General features: G+C 42.7%; 1 protein-coding gene across 1 annotated transcript in view; it reads left to right on the top strand.

Moving 5' to 3' along the window:
* DNAI1 (dynein, axonemal, intermediate chain 1) overlaps positions 1-22525 on the top strand; it is a 159885-nt gene that overhangs the window by 41582 nt on the left and 95778 nt on the right. Inside the window, exons 2-9 of the mRNA XM_009889756.1 lie at positions 2638-2752; positions 4599-4697; positions 5591-5671; positions 9758-9884; positions 11258-11337; positions 12054-12212; positions 14010-14069; positions 16508-16645. Coding sequence (XP_009888058.1) covers positions 2638-2752; positions 4599-4697; positions 5591-5671; positions 9758-9884; positions 11258-11337; positions 12054-12212; positions 14010-14069; positions 16508-16645 — 859 coding nt within the window. The remainder of the gene's footprint in view (positions 1-2637; positions 2753-4598; positions 4698-5590; positions 5672-9757; positions 9885-11257; positions 11338-12053; positions 12213-14009; positions 14070-16507; positions 16646-22525) is intronic.

The raw sequence follows: 22525 nt of genomic DNA, 5'->3' as shown, positions 1-22525 counted from the left end.
ACACTTTCACGAGTTTCTCTTTTTTTGTTGGTCTGGTGTTCCACGTTACACTTGATGTTACTGTATATGATGCTTTTTAAGTGTGCTAGATATTATTATTTTGTTTTCTTTGTTACTCCTAAACCCAGCTTTGTCTAGTTTCCCTTTCACAGATCTGCATTTCTCTAACTGGCCAGAGATGCTTACAGCTGTGGGGTTTCTGATGCCAAGCCTGCGCCCCATCTGTTGTCATCCCCTGCCTGTACTTCTCTATGTCACATCCTGGGTCTCCTCAGGGATTCTCTGTCATACTAGGCCTGTACTATATCATTGAGTTACAGTTGTAAAACCATGGTGATACCATACAAAGACAAAAGAAATAAAGCAAATCAGCCATAGGCCCCTGGTTGATTAAAAAAATTGCTCATGCTCTACCCTACAAACTCTTCATGGTGTGGGGAGCAGGGCAGGGTTTGTGCTGCTTTCCTCTGGTGCATTCTAACTCTGGCTTTTCTTCAGTGTCACTTTTGGATTTTAATACAGTTGCAGGTATTTATTCACAGGTGGCTCTTTGGATTATGTTCATTGAAATCTGTGCAACTGCCAAAACCAACTACCCTCAGATTGCCTTGTCAATGCCTTTGCTGCTGGATAAATGTTTTTATAGACTCATTTACAAAGACTAATAGCAAGTAGGCTCTGTTTCATGTTTAAAATTAAGAGTTTGATTTTGATTTGGATCTGAATAAAATCTGTTCTGAAAATCAGTTTTAAATTTTGTTGCTTAAATCACATCTGATTCACAAGTAGCATGGTCCTTGCAGGATAGGATGCTCTGTTGCCCATTGCCAAGCAATCACATGGGGGAGACATGCCAGCTGTGTAATCCAGTGATCTCAGTAGTGGTTGTGGCACCGAGGGTCCTAGGCTTTCTGCTCTGCTCTGCTACCTGCCTACTGTGGGATTATAAAAGAAATGTCATTAATTCTGAGTCATAGCAATTTATGTTTCAAAGTGAGACGTATTTTCTAAGCACAGAAATGGACTGGTCTGCTCATTTTCCATCACTTGTAATATGTATCTTCTGGAATAAAAATAATCCTTAAAGCCTTGTTAGTAACAGCAGTTTTATGTGGCTTAGCTTGTACAAAAAGAAGCAACACTGAAAGTTGCAGCCTCACATCTCTGCTACAGTTTGTTCTCCTCTGAAAGTATTTCTTTTCTGAACTCTCATTTTCAAGTCTTAACAAGTAATGGGGCTTTAGAAACAAGGCTTGGGGATGCTGGGTCAAAGTCATTATGGCTGTTTAATTGTTTAATACATAGAAAACAGATGGTAGAAGTGAACATTTCATTTTCATAATGAAGGGGAATCACGAGAGGAGTCTGTGAATCTCTGTAGACTCGTGCTTCTTAAGGTGTTCATAAAAGGTGTGGAAAAGGGGATGAACAACAGATAATGTGATAACGCTGAGCTTTCCAGTAGAAGAACTGTGAAAACCAGATGAAAACAGCAAATGGCAGTCTTAAAAAACAAGCAGGAGTTCTTTGCATTAGCATGTAGTTGTACCATGGGAGTCCTTGCTGTGGAAGTTGTACATGCTAAAAATGTGCATGGATTCCAAAAAGACTGAATAAAGTTGTGGAGACAAAGGTTCACTGATATGAAATAAAAAGAATAGCATTTTTGGTTCAAGTCCCTGTGGCAAGCTGAGAGGGCATCCTGGAGAAACCTCCATAGATATTTGCTTTGGTTACTGTTGGAGAGAGATACTTGGCTAGGGGAACCTTTGATCTGGGCTGAAAGGCACACTCTAAAGTTCTTCTAAAGAAAATCAATAAACCCATGGGAGCTTGCTCCCCTACCCCTGCATTTTCCTTCCCCCTTCTCTAGTATCCTCTTCTTTCCTGTCACAAAGCCAAACACTTTTTCCAAGTAACTCCTTTTCCCATCCATCCCAACCAATGTTAATCTGGGATACATCCTGATACTATTCTTGCCAAGGTTTCTAATGTTGTCTCCTTTGTTTGGTTTATCAGCTCTCCCTTTGCCTTCTGGGTTCTTGGTCCTGTCTGTCCCTCAGCGTCTTCTCAAAAGGAACCTCTTAGTTTCTTCTCCCACTGTCTGTAAAGTTTTCATAAAGCTTTGTCACTGGTGCCCTTCTGTTTTTCCTTAACCTCTGTGTAATCATACTCTGTGAGGCTCCCGGTAAACAACTATTTTACTGTTTTCCTTAAAGCCTGTCATAAAACAATTTCTGTGCTGTGATGGGCTTGGGGAGATTGGCAGTGGTTAATTTCCCAGTTGCTCATCAGTGTTTTTCATGGTTTTTCAGCACTCGTGGCTTTGTAGGTGTGAGTCTGCTGTCTTCAGGCTCACTGTGCCATGCAAGCATTTGGGGCAAGAGCAGCCTTTCTGTGTGTTCGAGTAAGGCACTAGAACCCCATATGCGTGACATTTAGGTGTTTCACAGATAGTTAGTAACAAGGATAGAGCTGATAAACTGCTATTTTGTATTATGAAAGTGACTGCCTTTCATTCAAAGGATTTACAGACATTCATATGATTTATAGGCTGGTATGTTTGGCTTTTGAAACATACCAATGGAGCAAACATTAATAAGCACATTAAACTTTTATTCTGTTTTGTTAAATTAGGAAACAAGGTGCTTTGAAGGTTTACTTCAATATATTTTCTCTTCAGGGCCAAAGTGGACCTTCAGGAGGAAAGGCAGTACCACCAAGGCCTGCTAAGGCTGTTTCTAAAAAACGGGTAAGATCCACAAATCCATGAGTCTTAAAAATTGTTTTTCCTTTCCTTATCTATAAGATGCAAACTAGATTCAGTCTGAACAATGGTTTGTTTTATGGAACTGGTAACATTCCAATTGATTTAGCAGTAAGGCGTTGCTGTAGATTTCCACTGAGAAGGGAATTACACTAGCAAGTTAAAATAAAAATGGCAGCTAAAACAAATGCACAATTTAGGTAAAATGCAATATGAAAAGATTAAAACAAAATATTTGGGATGTAAATTGCAGAATATAAGCTGACAGAAGCTGTGAGAAAACTGCCTGCTTGGTTTAGAAAATTCAAAACATAGCTCATATTCACTTAATTAACATAGAAATACAAACATAAGAGAAAACAGTGTTAACTTTTTGACTGTAAGCCTCATGATAATGTTTTTACTCTCAGGCAAATAAATGCTTAGAATACCCTCATTTAATCTACCTTCCTCTTCTTTAGTTCCATTGGCACGGATGGAAGAAGGAGAGCGTACATGCCTTTAAACAGGCGTGGTGATAAACAGCTTTTCACTTTCTTAGGACAAATCACAGCCTTGTTAAATGTTCCTCTTTTGACCTTTTAAAAATGAAAAGTTATTTACTTTTAAATGAAAAACATGAATAAAAATGTTAAACCCACAACACTTTTTAACTGATTCACTAGAGAAAACAGCCACTGAAGTAACTGGCATTGAATTGTGTGTGATAAATGTCCTACAAGCAGGTGCTCATGCAGGGAGCATTAAATCACAAACAACTGTTCTGCCGTCACAGTCTCTTGTGTATCACAGCATCTGACCTTCCTTAAAGCTTGCCTCATTTCAGCTCCCTTGGGGGAAAAAAAAGGCTGCAGCCTGTGACTTTCCCTGGGTGCCTCGCCTATGCAGAATTCTCTGTTACTTTCAGCCACTGCACCTTTTTACACAGCATTGTGGTTTTTACCTTTGTGGTGTTCTGCAGACAGCAAAGTTTTGCTGTGTCCAGCCTCTGTACCTGCAAACAGCCTTCACTTATACCCTGGACTTATCAGCAGCTCTGTATGGCTATAAAGCTTAGGAGACCTGAGAGAACTGAATTTAAAAGAATGATTGATTTATTTTGAATCAGCCCATTACACATTTCAATCTGAAGGAGAAATTTTTGCCTGGAGCAGCTAAAGACTTTAATCAGCAACTTTGTGTTCTGGCAGTTTATCTGTAATGACAATTCATTGAAATTCATCCCTGCAGTGATTAATTTTCTTGTTAATGATATCATATCATGACATCAACCCAAGCCCAGGACAAGCAGAGCAGCTCTCTGTGTTGGGAGAATGCAGACCTGCTGGCCTTTGCAAGAAAATGGTTAATGTTCCTCCAGGAGCCTCATCCCTGCAGCTTTGTATCTTGAAGTAATTTCTGAGTGTAACTTATAGAATAGCACTTCAGAAGTAGTGGCAAGTCCTTGACTTGTGCCCTTGAGTAGTCCTACAGTGTGGCTCATTTGGGTGCTATATGGTCAAAACCCCCAGAACTACCAACTTTTAAACTGAAACTGAAGTGGGGTTACTTGAGTTTTGTTATTGGAGTTACTCCAGTTTTGTTGCAGGCCAGGAATTATCTTGAGACAGCAGCTCCTCCAACCCACTGAACTCTTGTTGGCAAGTGTAGCCATTCAACAATCTTCATATTTGGTCCTGCCATTTAGGGTTATCTGCTCTGCTCAAAGCACAGATGGGTGTGGGAGTGATATTTTCTCCTCCTTGCTCCATGCCTGGAGAAGTTCTGCTTTGGCGGGGAGCAAAACAGTCACAGTCTTGGTGCACTAATGGGATTGTCATTCCTGTGCTAGGATGAAGACGTCTCCACTGAAGCAGGAGAGGGCATTGATGAATGTGTGGCAGCAAAGACTCTAGTCAAACCCCCAGATCAACTGGAGCTTACTGAAGCTGTGAGTAAAACAAAGCCTGTAGTTGTAATGAGATGTGCACAAAACTCTGTAAGCCAAAGCCTACCTCTTACCTGTTTTTTTTTTGAGGAAATTCTGCGAAAGTAAAACTTAAGTACTTGGTGAAGTACAGTGTCTGCAGCATAAACTGAAATGGCTTTCAGCAGGTAAACAGGAAGAATATGCTTTAGAACAGAGTTCTGGGTTTAAGACATGGAGTTGATTCAAGAGGAGAATGGAGACAGGGCTTCCCTGAGTTAAGGAGGACCCCAGAGCCAATCCTGAGAACAGAGAGGTGTCCTACAATTTATGTCTATTTCTTCCCAGCTTGGTTTGGTAGGATTGCAGTCAGTCACCCTTCCAACTGCAATTGTCTCTCCTCACTGCCTAGTAAAATTCTAGCATTGCTCGCTGTCCTCCAAGTAGGCCTCAAAGGGAAGCTATACATACTTCCTATCACTCAGGAAGTGAAAACAGTTAACACCAGTACTGTTTCTTATTCACAGTGGTTAACCCTGCAAGCACTGCTACTGAACTTATTGTTTACTCTGTTTCTGGACAGTGTATGCTTCAATACACAGGTTGTTTTTCTTGCCTGATAGAATACAGCTAGCATTTTTCAAGTTCATAGCTTAGATAAGAATTAACATGACAGGTAAAGAATTCAAGAAAACCCATTGAAATACATTGGTAGGAAAGAGAATGACTGTTCTGGATTCCACTCTGAGCTAGCTTGGCTCCAAGCACTGTTCTTGCGGAGGCATCAGCTGCACATAAGGTATCTGCAGCGAACTGGACATCATAGAACTGAGCATAAACCTGGTGATTTTTGTATGCTGTACGTTGTATTAAAGGTGGGGTTTTATTTACAGTATTATTTTGTTTCCATTCCAAAGGAATTAAAAGAGGAATTTACACGCATCCTGACAGCTAATAATCCCCATGCTCCACAGAATATCGTCAGATACAGCTTTAAAGTAAGTGTGGCATGATCTGTAAAACCAGGGTGAGATTTTTTGCAATTAAATGGGTTTGTTTTCCTTTGATTTATAACCAGGTAATTTTCCTTTTAATGTGGCCTCACCTTGTTACATATTTACTGCCAATGGTTCCTAAAGAGTTTTTGTGGAGGGTAAAAGTTTAAAAGCATTGACATACTTATTCAGAAGTAGGATATAACAATTACTCAACAACATCTGGCAGTGAACATAATTAGTGCATCCAATCTTGGGCAGTAACTTTTCCATTCTGTGGTGGTTAGAGGACAAAAGGCAATGCTTTCCTCAGTCTGTAAGACCGTTATGCCTCAGTATCCTCACATCAAGATTCACTTGTTTGAATTATAGGAGAGCTCAGAAATGTGCTTTGTAAAATCACTGTCAAGAGCTCTATTCATGATGAGTAGGAGTGTGCAGGGGAGCGTGCATCAAAGACTGCCAGGAAATATCCAAGAGTCACACCTTCACATTTATGTGTGCAGAGCATACGCTGCATTACCCTAGAGCAGCCTCCTGCTGCTAGCATGTACAGCTAGCAACACAGTGCTGCAAAGGGAGAGTGGAATAATGGCTTTGCTTCCCACTCCTCATTTGGAAGGGCTACACTCCCTGAAAGAAAGGACACAGGGACAGCTCCTCCAGCTCTGGCATTGGATTATCCCCAACCTTAGGCAGGGAACAGAAAACCAGGTGAAATATTCCCAAGCCTGTGTCATCTCTTTGCTACTGTAACTAGAATGTACAACCATTACATGAGATCGCCAGTGAAAGGATATCAGTCTTGTGAAAGCAAATAAGGTCACATTCTCTTCTATTTGGAGTTGATGTTTTCCATATTTATGGGATAGAAATAGTTGATAAATGATCCATATAGAATCATAGCATGGTTTGGGTTGGAAGGAACCTTAACAATCACTTAGTTCCAGCCCCCTGCCATGTACAGGGACACCTGTCACTAAACCAGATTGCTCAGAGCCCCATCCAACCTGGCCTTCAACATCGCCAGGGATGGGGCATCCTCAAGTTGTCTGGGTAACCTATTCCAGTGTCTCACCACCCTGACAGTAAAGAATTTCTTCCTAATATCTAATCTAAATCTACCCTTTTCCAGTTTAAACCTATTACCCCTTGTCCTATGCCTAGACTCCCTGATAAAGAGTGCCGCCCCCATCTTTCCTGTAGGCCCCCTATAGGTACTGGAAAACTGCTAGAAGGTCTCCCTGGACTGTTCTCTTCTCCAAGCTGAACAACCCCGAGTCTCACAGTCTTCATAGGGGAGGTGCTTCAGCCCTCTAATCATCTTTGTGGCCCTCCTCTGGACTTGCTCCAACAGGTCTGCGTCTTCCTTATGTTGGGGTCCCCAAGAGCTGGATCCAGTATGCCAGGTGGGGTCTCACCAGAGCAGAGTAGAGCAGGAAAATCACATCCCTCGACTTGCTGGCCATGCTTCTTCTGATGCAGCCCAGGATGCAGTTGGCTTTCTGGGCTGCAAGCACACATTGCCAGGTCATGTTGAGCTTCTCATCCACCAACACCCCCAAGTCCTTCTCCTCAGGGCTGCTCTCAATCCATTCTCTGCCCAGCCTGGATTTATGCTTGGGATTGCCCTGAATCACGTGCAAGACCTTGCACATGACTTTGCTGAACTTCATGAGATTCACACAGGCCCAGCTCTCAAGCCTATCCACAGCGTGTCAACCACACCATGCAGCTTGGTGTCATTGGCAAACTTGCTGAGGGTGCATTCAATCCCACTGTCCATGTTGCCTACAAAGATGTTAAACAATGCCAGTCCCAATACCGACCTCTAAGGAGCGCTGCTCATCACTGGTCACCCCTTGGACATCAAGCCATTGACTGCAGCTCAGCCACTGACTGTGACCATCCAGCCAATTCCTTATTCACCAAGTGGTCCATCTGTCAAATTCATGTCTCTCCATTGTAGAGACAAGGATGTCGCGTGGGACAGTGTCAAATGCCTTGCACAAGTCTGGGTAGTTGACATCAGTTGCTCTTCCCTTACCCACCAATGCTGTAACCCTGCCGCAGAAGGCCACCAAATTTGTCAGGCTCGATTCCCCATGTTGGCTGTCACCGATCACCTCCATATTTTACATGTGCCTTAGCATAGTTTCCAGGAGGATCTGCTCCATGGTCTTGTCAGGCTTTCTTGTTGGGCTTAAAGGTGAGACTGACTGACCTGTAATTCCCCAGGTCTTCCTTTTTTCCCTTTTTAAAAATGGGGGTTATGTTTACCCTTTTCCAGTTAGGGGGAACTTCACCAGACTGCCATGACCGCTCAAATATGATGGCTAGTGGCTTAGCAACTTCATCTGCCAGTTCCCTCAGGATCCGTGGGTGTATCTATCTAATCAGGTCCCATGGATTTGTGCACCTTCGGGTTCCTTAGATGGTCTCGAACCTGATCTTCTCCCACACTGGGCAGTTCTTCATCCTCCCCGTCCCTGCCTTTGCTGTCTATGACTTCGGTGGTGTGGCTAGAGCACTTGATAGTGAAGACAGAGGTAAAGAAGTCGTTGAATACCTCAGCCTTCTCCATATCCTCGGTGACCAGGTCTCCCGTTTCCTTCCAGAAAGAGCCCATGTTTTCTGTAGTGTTTTATCACTTATGTGCATATAGAAGCTTTTCTTGTTGCCCTTGACATCCCTGGCCGGATTTAATTCTACCAGGGCTTTAGCGTTCCTAACCTGATTCCTGGCTGCTTGGACAATTTCTCTGTATTCCTTCCAGGCTACCTGTCCTTGCTTTCACCCTCTGTAGGCTTCCTTTTTGTGTTTGAGTTTGTCCAGGTGCTCCTGGCTCATCCCGGCATCACTCCTGAGCTTGGAGGAGATAATCCTTGAATATTAACCAGCTTTCCTGGGCTCTTCATCCCTCCAGGACTTTATCCCAAGGTACTCTGCCAAGTAGATCCCTGAAGAGGCCAAAGTCTGCTCCCCTAAGTCCAGGGTAGTGAGCTTACTGTGCACCCACCTTGCTGCCCTAAGGATCTTGAACTTCACCATTTCATGGTCACTGCAGCTAAGGCTGCCCTTGAGCATTCCTGGAATGTGTTGAAGATAGATAACTTCCTTCTCCAAGTGACAGAGGAGCCAACGAGGAGACATGCTATGCTGGACCTTGTTCTCACCAGCAAGAAGGGGTTGGTGGGGAATGTGAAGGTCAAGGGGAGCCTTGGATTGCTTATGCCCGGGATTGCTTATGCCCTGCTGTGTTGTCCCTCCAACAGATATCAGGGTGGCTGAAGTCCCCCATGAGGACAAGGGCTTGTGAATTTGAGGCTGCTCTGATCTGTCTATAGAGGGCCTCATCCTCTCAGTCTTCCTGATCAAGTGGCCTGTAGGAGACCCCTGCTGTAATGTCACCTGTATATATCTTCAGATCCTCCACAGTGACTGAAGTGAGCTTGATGCTATGCTGTGATTGGTACAGAAAGCAGTCATATTTTTAAGAAGAAACTATTGAAGCATCTGTGGTCTGCAGAGGCTTCTGATTGCTTTTAGGTGCAGCTCAAAATCCTAATACACAGTTTGAGCCTAGGTGTGTGCCTGCAGCGTACAGTGGTCCACAAGCAAGTGCCAATCAAGCTAGCATCAAATCGCTGAATTAGTACAGTGCTTATAACCTGCACATGGTGCTAAGAGCCTGTACTGTCTCCAGATCAGAGCTGCTCTCTATGTATGGTGCTGCTTTTGTGTAGGTACAACAACTCATTCAGGGGTCTCAGGACAACAGGACATGAGAGCCTCTTAGGGAGTGTTGTGTAGTAGAGGTCCACTAGAACTATATTTAAACTCACTTGCTCTGGTGATGGTAGAGTACTACAGGTTTCATGCTCTTGCTTCTTTATGTTGTATTTTTAATTTATGGCTCTCAGTGTCCTGAGATCAAAATACCTGCAGGAAGAAATTCAGTGTAAATACGCCAATAACAAACATATTAATCAGCATGATCTTCTGAGCTTTAAAAATTTAGGCTACATGGTATTTCTCATTTAAAATATTTTTTCCACACTGATTTTGTTGTTTTCCTCCTCTTTGTAGGATCGAGCATACAAGCCAATAAGCTATGTGGATCAAATGGCCATTCACTTCTCTTTGAATGGAAACATGATACTAAAAGATTCAGATGAAGGCAGACGGCAAAGTATCAGATTAAGCACTGCAGTGGGTAGGTTTATTATCTAAAACAACAATCATTTTCAGCTAGGTACTTGTACCACTTATTCAACATGAGGGAATGATCGTGCTTCATCACTGCAGAATTGAACAGCTCCTATTCGGGCTTGCATCCTTCTCGGGAAACAAAAACACAAACAATCAGCCAGATGTTTGCCACAGTGTAGATAGTACTGCATGCTTTTTGAGCCGTGTGAACACTAACACTGAAATTTTCAGAACTATTTAGTGTCTTTTAAATGTCTTCCACTACCGTTAGTTGGACATACATGTCTAAACTCCTTAGCCTGCTTTGAGAGTTTCAGCCATGATTCAAAGTGTTAGTGCAGAAATGTTTGGAGGCTAGGTGATCATTCATCAAACTATCATATACTTGACCAATTCTCACATTCCTACCAGGACATCTACTTCTGGACAATGTGAGATACAAGACATTGAGCTAGTTGGAACTTTGATCTGAGCTACTATTGCCATTCTGAGGTTGTCAGTCAAAAAGACACCTTAATCAGAGGCTGAAAAGCTCTGTTGTTAGTAAAGAGTTCTAGGTTTGAATTTTCAGCAGGGAAAGATGTGCGGCCTAGTGATTTTTCTCGTATTTCTGCTGTTTGTGAAAGGAGAAGTTGTGTCACAAAGAGTGTCTTTCAAGGTGGTAACTGTCAGGCATGATGATAATATTGGATAAGCTCCTGAAATTAGTTGTTACTTGCAGCTTCTGAGGGTCATTGCCTCTTATTTTACCCTTAACAAAATATGCATGATGATTTCAAGTGGGACAAAGTGCTGAATAGGATCTTCGATGCTGTGAAAGCACGGATTGTTGTTGTTGGCTGTGCTTTTCATAGATTTCAAACCAGCTAGTTTCAAGCAGCTTGATGCTAGCATGACTACACACTCGAGGCTGTGATTGGAATGTACACATCCATCATTCTCTAACAAGACCAGTGTATTCATTTTTTTCCGTATAAAAAAGGACAAACCACATTGTAACTCCTATGTGCCTTGAAACCATTCTTCATGGTTGTACATAATTGCAGCCATTTTTGAAGGGCAGAAAGGTCCAGAGCTGAAGGGATACCCAGAAACAAAGCTACCCAGATCAGAAGGGGATTTCAGAAGTTTGATTTGAGTCAAAATCAGATTTTTTATTTCATTCCAGCCATAATTGCTGCAGTTTCATTCTAGCAGTAATATTGTCTCCTTTTGTGCTTTTGAGCAAAAAATCACCCTCCAAACTGGGGATTGATTACTGTGTTGTGTAACGAGATAGCATTAGAAAGGGCACATCAGAAGATAGAAGGATCTGTGGAATATGGGATAAAATGTCATGTTATCCTGGGCTTATTGACTTGTCCTTTCTATCATCAGAAAAGGCTCCTGTTGAGACTTCTGCAGTAACATCTGAAGAGGAAGAGGTGAAAGATGAAGAAAGCGCAGGAGATACTCAGGTAATTCTCCATAGTCAGCTGAGAGCTGTCCATTTTATTTTTAATATGAGATTTGAAATGCCTTTATTATAAAATGGGCTTGTCCAAGAAGGACACACCAGGTCTGTCTTTATCCAGATATTATATCAAGTGTAATTTGCTGGGATCTGGAACATTCCTGGACATCATGTCCATTCCTGAAAGAAACTGGCGAAAAACAAAATGTGGAGGGGTGAAAGCAACAGGTATAACTACATGAAATAAGCAGTGGCCTACTTTAAAGACAGTTGGCTGATCAGGAAAGGAGTATGCTGTGAGAAGTTTGTTCTTATCCACACAGTGTTAGGCCCTGGAATCAAGTTCAGACTAGTTTCAGGTGAAGTTCACTGTCTAGCAAGGAAATGAAAACACAGAGTAGTGGTACGCTAACAAAGTCTTCTGGTCCCTAAGTCCATTTTATCAAAGGCAGTCATGCTGTTTTATCTCATTCATGTCAGGCTTTGTTTTAAAGTAACGTCAGTTCCTGTTTTTCCATATTCCCGTCCTGATACTGTTCCAAAATCACCTTGCTCTGATTGCTGGAAGTCTCCTAATTTCCATCTTAAATATTGAATCTTCAATTACAGTTTCCTTCACTAGTCAGCAGAAGTCCAGCAGTCTAAGAAAAAGTGGCTCTGAAGAAGGAAAGAGGTGTCTGGTTCTTTCAGGGTTGGAGTCACTGCTCTATTTTCTTGCAGGCTGCAGGAGAGGAAGAGGCAGAGGAGTCAGGAACAGCAGAAGTAGCTGAGGCAGCAGAAACAGAGGAGCCTCCTCCCCCAAGAGTGAAGGAGCAGAAGCTTGCAAACCAGTTCAACTTCATTGAGAGAGCTTCAAGGACGCTCAACAACCCTATGCGGGTACACTGCCATTTCCTTCAGTGACTTGGAGGATCTTTCCTTTGGGAGGGCATGCGGATCACCTGTGTGTGTGTCATATGCTGTTGGCTCTGTAGGTGCTGTTAGGAGAAAAAACCCCAGTGTTTTACTATGGTAAAATATTTGGGTGATGAAAATGGTGACAGAAAAAATCCTGCCTCATGGACTCTTGGACAGCCTACAAGAAGTTTTGGTGCTACTGTAAATCTTTAAACGTCTGCTTGGATATAACATTTTTAATGTCATTTTTCTCATCTGAAAAATTGTAGAGCAATGGTTAGGGTAGTAGGTGAGAGCTTGGAATCCATTAATTCAATTTCCTTTTGCCACAGAGTCCCTTTATGGCCTTGTACTTCAATTCTTACCCATGGAGCAGGATTATAAGTGCCCCTATATTGAAAGGATAAAGGTATTTACCCTTCTGTTAAGCACAGGTACTACAGAAACAGACCCATGTAAGTATGAAAAATCTTTACTGCTGCTACACAGTACATCTCCCTCCCACTCTGTGCATGCACTTTCCAAACAGTACAGACCCAAGACCTTACTTTCCTCCCATAAGCATTTTGCTGAGCCTGTAGCCATTCCCAGTAAGTGTGTCTTCACAGGACCTCCTGATGAGCCGTACCAGTGAAGTTGGCCTCCAGCTGAATGCTCAAAAAGGAGCATTCTGTATCAGAGATACAAGTTTCAGAAAGAAGAATTCTCTTGTTTTCCTTGCTGCCCTGGAATCAGAGTATATACAGCTTCCCCAGAGAGCCTGCCTGCCTTCTTGCAGCCATTACACCTAAAGTGAGATGCCTTCACACCTGATGGGCTTGGAGAGATGCAAGAGTTACTGTGTTGCTGGAGCTACTACCTCCTGGAAGAAATGCCATCTCTGCTCACTAGTAGAGATGGAGGATCTATGGAGAGTTTATCCAACAGTGACGTGCTTACTGCAAAGTCTGAGCTGAGATTCTGCATCTTTCAAAAATCCCTGCAGAGGCCACAGAATTTATTTCTCTATCCCCAGATCTCTTCCCATTGATTTCACTGGGAGAGGCTTGTGTGCTTCTGTGCGCTTCTGCCTTTGAAAGCAGAATATAGACCTTAAATAGCTGTGAAGTACTGCTGTGTTCTGTACAGAATGTGCAGTTTCCACCTCTGAGACCGCTTCATTTCAGAGGTCAGTGAAATGCTATAGGCAGCTTCTTAAAAATGTCCAGCTGCAACAGTTTTTTGAAAATGCTGTTCCATGAAATGAACGTTTCACAGGAATATATTTGTTTATTTCAGAATGTTGATGTAAGGGTGATAAAAATATTATTTCAGTAACATCAAATGAATTGTTTATAGGTTATCATTCTGTTCAACTCTTGTTTTGACTGCTGCATCTAAGTGGGTTTTTAATATATAGATCAAAACTTTTCAGATTTGGTAGGATATGGTAACAGATCCTACAACTGGTAGCAGGATGTTTCAAATGGTAAAGGTGAAACAAACCATTTCAACTCCTTCAAAATGAAATACTGAAATTAAATATTTTAAGTATGTTGGAAAAAAATCAGAAGGTCCTGTGAACCTTCTTTTGGTCCACAAGAAAATCTATTTGTAGGTGCATCATCACCAATAATGTTTGTGCAATGCTCTGGGAATCATTTGGATGTTGAATTAATCTTAGGTCAATATGGTTCAAACTACCTGCTATGAGACGGCTCTGTTTCCACAGCTGGACTATGTGACTGCAAAGAGTTTCAATGCAAATATTACACTTCTTTATGCTTTTTCTTTATTCAGGAAAGAGCATGTCAGTCGGAGCCTACACCTTGTAAAAATTTCTCAGCCACTGCTAACCAGGTATATCCTTTTAACTTTTATTTTTTTTTTAGAGTATATTTAGGAAACTGAGATATGAGAAAGGAAAAAACAAATTCCTACATTTGCATTCCTTGCAGTGGAATGAACTCCCATACTGTGGCTTTCATCTCTGGTTTAAATCTGAGAGCAAACTAGTGTGGCCCTCTTTTCAGCTTTAGTAGCAGAAGGGTTTATATTTCTAATGTCAAGTGTCTCTGTTTAGATGCTTTTAATTGACCTACCATTTGCCAGCCACCCTGGCCAGTCTGCTTTAGAGAGCCTTAAATGAGTGGAAATGGGCAAACCACAGTGTGAGAATGGTTCTGGACTCAGCAAGAGGTGGGCTGCAGGTGAGCTCTGCAGGAACAGGGACACAACTGCAACTGCCTCTTGCAGGCACTGACTTCTCTGGGGACCTGGTTGTCTTTGAATTGGCGACTGTCCTGTTGCCAAAGATCTTCCATCACTGTGTGGTGGGTGAGCTGGTTATTTAGGAGCTGGTTATTTAGGAGGAGGATCCACCATTCAATACCTGGTCAGCTGCAGGACACCTCCATTAGCTCATCCCACAAGAGGCAGGTTCAATGGGGTCTCAAAATGCAGGAACAAAACAACAAAAAAGCAGTTAGGACATATCTGCATGCTAGCTCCACTTTTAACACTATGTTTAGAGAGTGGAGACCTCTGAAGATTTTGTACAGCTGAGAATTTGCAAGGGTTCATGGAGTTTCGGGGAGTGTTGTTAAGAGTTTGATATATGCAACACTGTGTTTTTTGGTTTGTCTAAATTTAGCTCTGTGCCAAAGCAGGTTCTAATGCGTTAAGCTGAACTCAGTGAGAACTACAATGTAAGGAATATGGAAGGCCCACTTCACACCTGTTGCAATAGATTTAGCTCTGTTTTATGTAGTGGAAATGTGCCTGTTTATTCATGATGAAAAACTGTTACACAGCTGTTATACAGTATCTTTTCCATCTCTTAAAAATATAAAAAAGGTATTTTGCAGGGCATTTTACACAGGAAATATGCTGTAGCTTTCACTGGAAAGAGAATCCAGACAATTCTGCTGATTGATTCTCGCAGATATTTACAAAATGTATTTGTGTTTATCACTGTTGCAAATATTGTTTTAAACCAGTGTACCAAACAGATGTTGAAAATACTGGTTGGTTACCAGTGTACCACAGGAGCACCCACAAGAAAGTACAACGTAATGGCAGCAACTTAAAAAATGCTGTTGTCGGAAAGCGACAGGAAGGGGAGCAAATGTGTCTCTGTCAAGCTGAAAACTGTAACGCAGACTATTCCTGAACTTGAAATCACAGAGTAGTTGGCCTGAGATCTTCCCTCCCTCCAGCTGGACTTTCCTTTCATTTTTTTTCCGACAGTGAGATGATGTGAGAGTTAGAGAAAATAGAGCTATTCAAGATAATCAGGCTGTTGCTAAAATTTTGCATGAAGTGTTTGAAAACGAAGAGGAAAATTTTCCCCTTGTTTTCTTTTTATTATGTTGAAAATCTGAGTGGATATAGAATAATATTTTAATGTAGGCTTTTTTCCCCTCAGCTCTTTTTCTTTCTTGTTCTTCTTTATGCTCGTAATTTTCTCTTCCAATGTTTTCTGTTCTGCGCCTTCTCCTACTCTTCTCATCACATCTTCTTTGACCTTTCCCTGATGTTTGGAACATCTTTCCACCTTATTTCTGCCTGCAAATTTACAACACAATGCAGATTTTTTGCTAAAGGTTTCTTCTACCTTTCTTTATTCCAGTGTTCTGCACTGTATTTTGTGTTTGAATCATACTCTCTCTCCTAAGTTGATGTGTCAGAATTAGATTGCCTTTTGTCTTGTTCTGAAAGTAATGTACTTGCTTCAGATACAGTACGAGCACTTCAATACTAATGAATAAATCTTAAGTAGAAAAATTACTTTTGGTTCTACTCTAGTAAAACATTCCTGGCATGTGGCATAGCAGAAGATGTAAAACTGCTCTCAGTTTCCATTTGATCATATGTTGCGGAGTTGGAGTCCAAGATTTAAATTGTGTTAAGCAGCTACAATTTAATTTTCCAACACCACATGAGAAATGTCATAAAGCAGATGTTTAATGCATGTTTCCTATTAAACACTGGTAAATTAGCCAAACAGAAAGTCCTACAAAAAAAGATATGGAGTCAAAGCACCAAGAAGAGTGTTGGGGGAAGGAAATTGTTAAGAATGCAATAGTGTATTCTTGAAAAATAAGACATGCCCCATCAAGCTTTAAGAATTCTGGCCTTCGGTCCTTCATGTTTCGTGCAACAAGCCAGCTGTACCCAGCTAATTTCAGTGGCAGTGTTATTGTTGTGAGGACTATCATATTTTCGTGATGGTGTAGATGGCTGGTTTGTGGAGTTTAGTTGGGTCCTGATAAATACTGCCTCTGTCTGTCTCTCAGTGGAAGATCTATGATGCCTATGTGGAGGAGCTTCAGAAAATGGAAAGGTCAAAAGAGAAAGAAAAACCAAAAGCTCAGATAGCAAAGAGAGAAGAGGAGAAGAAGAAGGGAAGAAAGTTAACCTCTCTGGAGTTACAGGTACGTTTCATAATGCTGTAAGAAATACGCTCAGAGTGGTGGTGGATTCATTCTGTAGTGCAAATCAGGTGAAACTTAGCAAGTCATGCTGGCTGTGTAGCTAGTTGTCTCAGTTGGCAAGTAACAACCATAAGAAATGCAAAAATTAGTTTTTGCTAGGAACTGTATTTCCAAAACAGGATTTCCATTTTGCTGTACTTTTTATGGTAATGGAAAACAGTGTGAAGCCATAATCGTGCCTTCGTACCTGATTTCTAAGTGAGATTTATGGCTTTCTTTTTTGTGCGTTATCATGTTTGTCTCTCATTTTTTATTAGCATATGAGGGATAATAGAATGAAATAAGTAGAAATGCTGTGTGACTTTTCAAAGAGTTCTAAGTGATGCAGAGGTTTTAGGTACAATCTTCCAATCTGAAAGGCAAGGAAATTATAGAACCATAGGATCATAGAATAGTTTGAGTTTGGAAAGGGACCTTTAAAGGCCATCTGATCCAGCCCCCCTGCAATGAGCAGAGACATCTTCCACTAGATCTGGTTGCTCAGAGCCCCCTCCAACCTGACCTGAATGTTTCCAGAGATGGGGCATGTACCATCTCTCTGGGCAACATGTTGCTGTTTCACCACACTCATTGTAAAAGATTTCTTCCTTATATCTAGGCTGAATCTGCCCTCTTTCAGTTTGGAACTGTTACCCCTTGTCCTGTTGCAACAGGGCCTGCTAAAAAGTTTGTCCCCATCTTTCTTACAAGCCCCCTTTAAGTATTGAAGAGGTGCAATAAGGTTTCCCTGGAGCCTTCTCTTCTCCAGGCTGAACAACTCCAACTCTCTCAGCCTGTCCTCATAGGAGGGGTGCTCCCTGCCTCTGATCATGTTTGTAGCCCTCCTCTGGACCCGCTTCAACAAGTCCATGTCTTTCCTGTGAGGAGGGCTCCAGAGCTGGAGGCAGTACTGCCCAAGTGGTCTCACCAGTGCAGAGTAGAGTGGCAGCATCACTTCGTGTGACCTGCTAGCCGTGCTTCTTTTGATGTAGCCCAGGATACGGTTGGCTTTCTGGGCTGCAAGTGCACATTGCTGGCTTGCACCCAGCTTTTCATCCACCAGCAGCCCCAAGTACTTCGCCTCAGGGTTGCTCTCAATCCCTTCATCCCGCAGCCTATATTTGTGCTTGGGATTGCCCTGACCCATGTACAGAGCCTTGCATTTGGCCTTGTTGAACTTCATGATTCACACATGCCCACTTCTCGACCTTGTCCATATCCCTCTGGATGGCATCCCATCCTTCAGGCGTGTCAACCGCACCACTCAGCTTGGTGTCGTCTGCAAACTTGCTGAGGGTGCACTCAATCCCACTGTCTATGTCATTGATGAAGATATTAGACAGTACTGGTCCCAGTACGGACCCCTGAAGGACACCACTTGTCACTGATTTCCACCTGGACATTGAGTTATTGACCTCTACCCTATGGATGCCACCATCCAACCAGTTCCTCATCCACCAAACAGTCCACCCATCAAATCCATCTCTCTCCAATTTAGAGAGAAGTAAAGTCCCCCCACAAAATATTGTGGGGGACTGTGTCAAAGTCATTACAGAAGTCCAGATAGATGACATCTGTAGCTCTTCTCTTGTCCACTGATGTGGTCACTCCATCGTAGGTCACTAGGTTGGTCAGGCAGCACTTGCCCTTGGTGAAGCCATGCTGGCTGTCTCAAATCACCTTTCTGTCCTCCATATGCCTTAGCATAGCTTTGAGGAGGATCTGTTCCATGATCTTCCCAGGCATAAAGGGGAGTCTGACAGGTTGGTAGTTCCCAAGGTTCTACTTTCTACCCCTTTAAAAAGGGGTGCACTGTTTCCCTTTTTCCAGTCACTGGGGACTTCACCTGGCTGCCATGACTTTTCAAATATCATGGAGAGTGGCTTGGCAACTACTCCAGCCAGTTCCCTTGGGACTCTGGGATGCATCTCCTCAGGTCCCATAAGGTTCTGTATGTTCTGGTGCCTCAGGTGGTTATGAACCTGATCTTCTCTTACAGTCGGAGGGACTTCATTTCCCCAGTCCCTGCCTTGCAGTCCATCCACTCAAGAGGTGTGGGAAGAGAGCTTACCCATGAAGACAGAGGCAAAAAAGTTGTTGAGTACCTCAGCCTTCTCCTCATCCATTGTTACCAGTTTGCCAGCTGTGTTCATCAGGAGGGTTTCACTTTCACTGACCTTCCTTTTCTGGCTTACATACCTGTAGAAGCCCCTATTATTCTTTGCATCCCTTGCCAAGTTCATCTCCAGCTATGCCTTGGTCTTCCTGACCCCATCCCTACACAACTGGGCAACGTTCCTGTCCTCTTCCCAGGATACCTCTGCTTCGACTGCCTGTGCATGTTGTTCTTGCTCTTTAGTTTGACCAGCAGGTTTCACTCATCCATGCCCATCTCCCGCCTTCCTTGCCTGATTTCTTACACCTGGGGATCGAGAGCTCTTGTGCTCTATGGAAAATGTCCTTAAAGATCTGCCAGCTCTGTGCTGCTCCCTTGTCCCTGGGGGTGTTTCCCAGGGGATCCCACTAACTAACTCCTTGAACAGCTGCAAATTTGCTTTCTTAAATTTAGGGTACAGACTTTACTTGTCACCCATCCCATACCTCTCAGGACTGTGAAATTCCACCAGTGCATGATCACTGCAGCCCAGGCTGCCTCTGATCTTGATGTCACCAATTAGCTCACTTGTGTTGGTGACCAACAGATCCAGTATCACATCACCTCTGATAGTGCTGTCTATTACCTCATAATTAAGAGTTATCCTCAGTGTTCCAGGAGTCTCCTGTATTGCCTACAGCTCACTGTGCTACTTTTCCAGCAGATGGTGGGGTGGTTGAAGTTCCCCAGCAGGACGAGAGCCTGTAAGTGCAATGCCTCCTGTCGCTGGAGTAAGAAGGCTTTGTGAATAGGGTCCCCTTGATCAGGCGAAATGTAATGGACATAAACCACAAGGTTCCCTTTGTTGCCCCTATCTCTAATTCTTACCCGTAAGCTTTCAGCCTGCTCGTGGCTATTCTTCAGAGACTCTTCACAGTCTATATATTTCTTGATGTAGAGGGCACCAGCTCTGCACCTCCTTCCTCGCCTGTCGCTTTTGAAGAGCCTGTAGCCATCGATAGCCACACTCCAGTCATAGGATCCGTCTCACCAGGTTTCAGTAATGGCAACTAGGTTGTAGCTTTCTAGCAGCATGGGGGCTTCCAGCTCTTCCTTATTTTTGCCCATGGTGTGTGCATTACTGTAGAGGCACTTCAGTTGGGCTGTTGGCCATGTCACCTTAGAGGAACATCCCATAGTTCCTTTGAGGTGTTTCACTGGAGTTTCCCTGTTGGCTGCTCTGACCTCAGGAGTCTCTGGCTCATCTCTGTAAGACTTCAGGTGTGCTCCAGTGTAGCCAGCATGTCTCAGAGCAGCAGGCTGAGTGCACTTGCTAGCACCCCATCCCTCTAACCTTGGCATGTCGTCCCACAACTTGTCATGGGCAAGCCTGTATTATCCCCCTCCCCCCTCAAGCCTAGTTTAAAGCTCTGTCAATAAGCCCCACTAGTTCATGAGCAAAGACCCTCTTCCCCCTTTGAGAAAGGTGAAACGCATTTGACCCATTTAGGATTCTTTCAAAATGTTACTGAACCACTTTAATTAAATACATTTCACTGTTTTTATTATTTTAATGATAATGCTATAGAATTGTAATTTATATATTTGTCTAGTTATATACATATAAATGGTATATAATTTATAATTTATTCAAAAGTTAATAATAGTTGAAATAGAAGCCTACATACTTAAAATTGAATAAGGATTCTTATCTTGAACTAATTTGCAGGGGGTCTTTGATGCATCATTCATTCATTTAGTTGGAAAGTGGTAGAAATGTCTCTCTCCAGTGTTTGAAGTGCTATGCCATGGTCAGTAATTGCACAGCAGGGTGATACCTCAGGCATGGTGATGTGATCATCCCAAGAGGATGTCAGCCACTCTGAGTCCTATGGAGTGGCAAAGTGAAAGGCAAGGGCTGCTGAACTGGGGTAACCTCCGTTACTCTGGCTTCTCATTCAAAGTAGCAGGTATCTTAACTGCTGCCAAGCTCCGAGCTGGTGTTGTGATCTTGCTGTGGGGGTGATACTCGCCCCTCTAATCCAGTGAGGAGCAGCCAAGGAGCGCCTTGCAGAGACGCCACAGTCCTTTACCCTAAAGTGACAATATCCCCATCTTAAAAATGTCATACCACTTCAAGCACTGAGAATAGCATGTGGCAACCCTGAAAGACTTTTTCCATGTTCAAGATTGTTTTCAGGGGGTTCAGGAATTTTCTGTTAGGGTTTAGCAGAGTTTGATCTATACAGGATTGTGAGTGGTAGTTTTCCCCTTCAGTCTAAGTTAAACTGTTTAGAAGGCAAACCGAAATAATTTCTGTATTGACTGGAAGAAAATTCACGGGGAACTATAATACAGAGGCATGGAAGTCAATTCTTAGCCTGCCCCTACAATAGCTGTAGATACATATCAACCTAACTAAGATGTATCTATGTAATAGAAGCTGCTAGCTCCTGAAACTGGCTTTAGCACTTTCATACCATATGGCTGTTCAACTGTAGAGGATTTGGCTTGTTTAGCTACTGCAGCAGCACTGTGCCATCAAAAGCCTTGTAGTATAAAAAGACCAGGAACATGTTCTGACAGCCTTCTTCTTGTGAATTGTGCCATTGAAATTCACAGTCCTTTCTAAAACTAATAAACCTTTCACCTGAGTACATTTTTGAAAATTAAGCCTGAAGTCAACGATACAATTATGGAGTAGTCTGCTAAAAGCTAAGAATAAAAATTAAATAAAAATTCTACCAATTAAACCATATTGTAAAAAACCTGCTTCATGCTCCACTGACAACAGTGGGAAACTGAAATCCAGGCGCCCTTGATCCCTCCCTTTGCTGTTCTGCATTTCACTCTCAGTACTTTCCAGGGGGATTGCAGGTAAGCAGTACACTGAAAAAGTGAAAGGGAAAGCTTCTTTATGCAGAGACAGTCTCCCAGATTGAAACCTATTGCGAGGCTTATGGGGCAGCTTGAAGCGTATGAAAAACCTGGTGAATTTTCCCGTCACAAACTGGAAACACACAACCTGAAGTAATCCAAGGCTAGAATCAGACTTATAATGGGCATTACATCTGGTCATGTGTAGGTCTATGGAAATTAAAGATTGATAAGATCATAATCTGTACCTCTGGTCTCAAGTCAGCAAATGGAGAAGTGGGTTTTGTGGGGCTTCCAACTCATAGGTTACATACTTTTGACTACACATGGTAATTGAAACAGAACTTTTCCAGCTAAACACTTTCTGAGGACATCCTGCCTTTGATTATTGCTGAAGGGGAATTGTGGAACATCAAGCAGGAGGTGTGGCTGATCTGGATCAAGGATGCAATGGCTAGAAGCAGCAATTCTTTCCCACCATTGTTTCTGTTAGGCTAGGTACTAGGAAGAGAAAGACTGTGATAGGTACTGAGATAGCACTGGATTAGACCCAAAGGGAAGAAGAGGAGAAAATGAGTGGATATTACCAGAGGTGGATTTCTGACGGAAGGTCTTGCTATGGTTGGAGGTCATGAAAGAGAAATCCAAGAACTACAGCCGCAGCTGGAGGCGATGGTAGGGGTCAGATGAGGATTTGAAAACATAATAGATTAAAAGAAAGAGAAAACAGTACTGGTACTGAATAAGAGGTTGGAAGAACAGGGCTGTGAGATGAAGAACATGTTCCATGGAAGAACATGGCCAAAGACAGAGATGAGAGGAGAGGGGAGAGGAGGGGAGAAGAGGGGAGAGAGAGGAGGGAAGAGGAG

The sequence above is a fragment of the Charadrius vociferus genome, unplaced genomic scaffold (assembly GCF_000708025.1).
Source record: "Charadrius vociferus isolate BGI_N301 unplaced genomic scaffold, ASM70802v2 scaffold37, whole genome shotgun sequence".
In the NCBI taxonomy this organism is placed as follows: Eukaryota; Metazoa; Chordata; class Aves; order Charadriiformes; family Charadriidae; genus Charadrius; species Charadrius vociferus.
The sequence above is the reverse complement of the archived record's forward strand: the minus strand, read 5'-3'. Positions and strand labels throughout refer to the sequence as shown.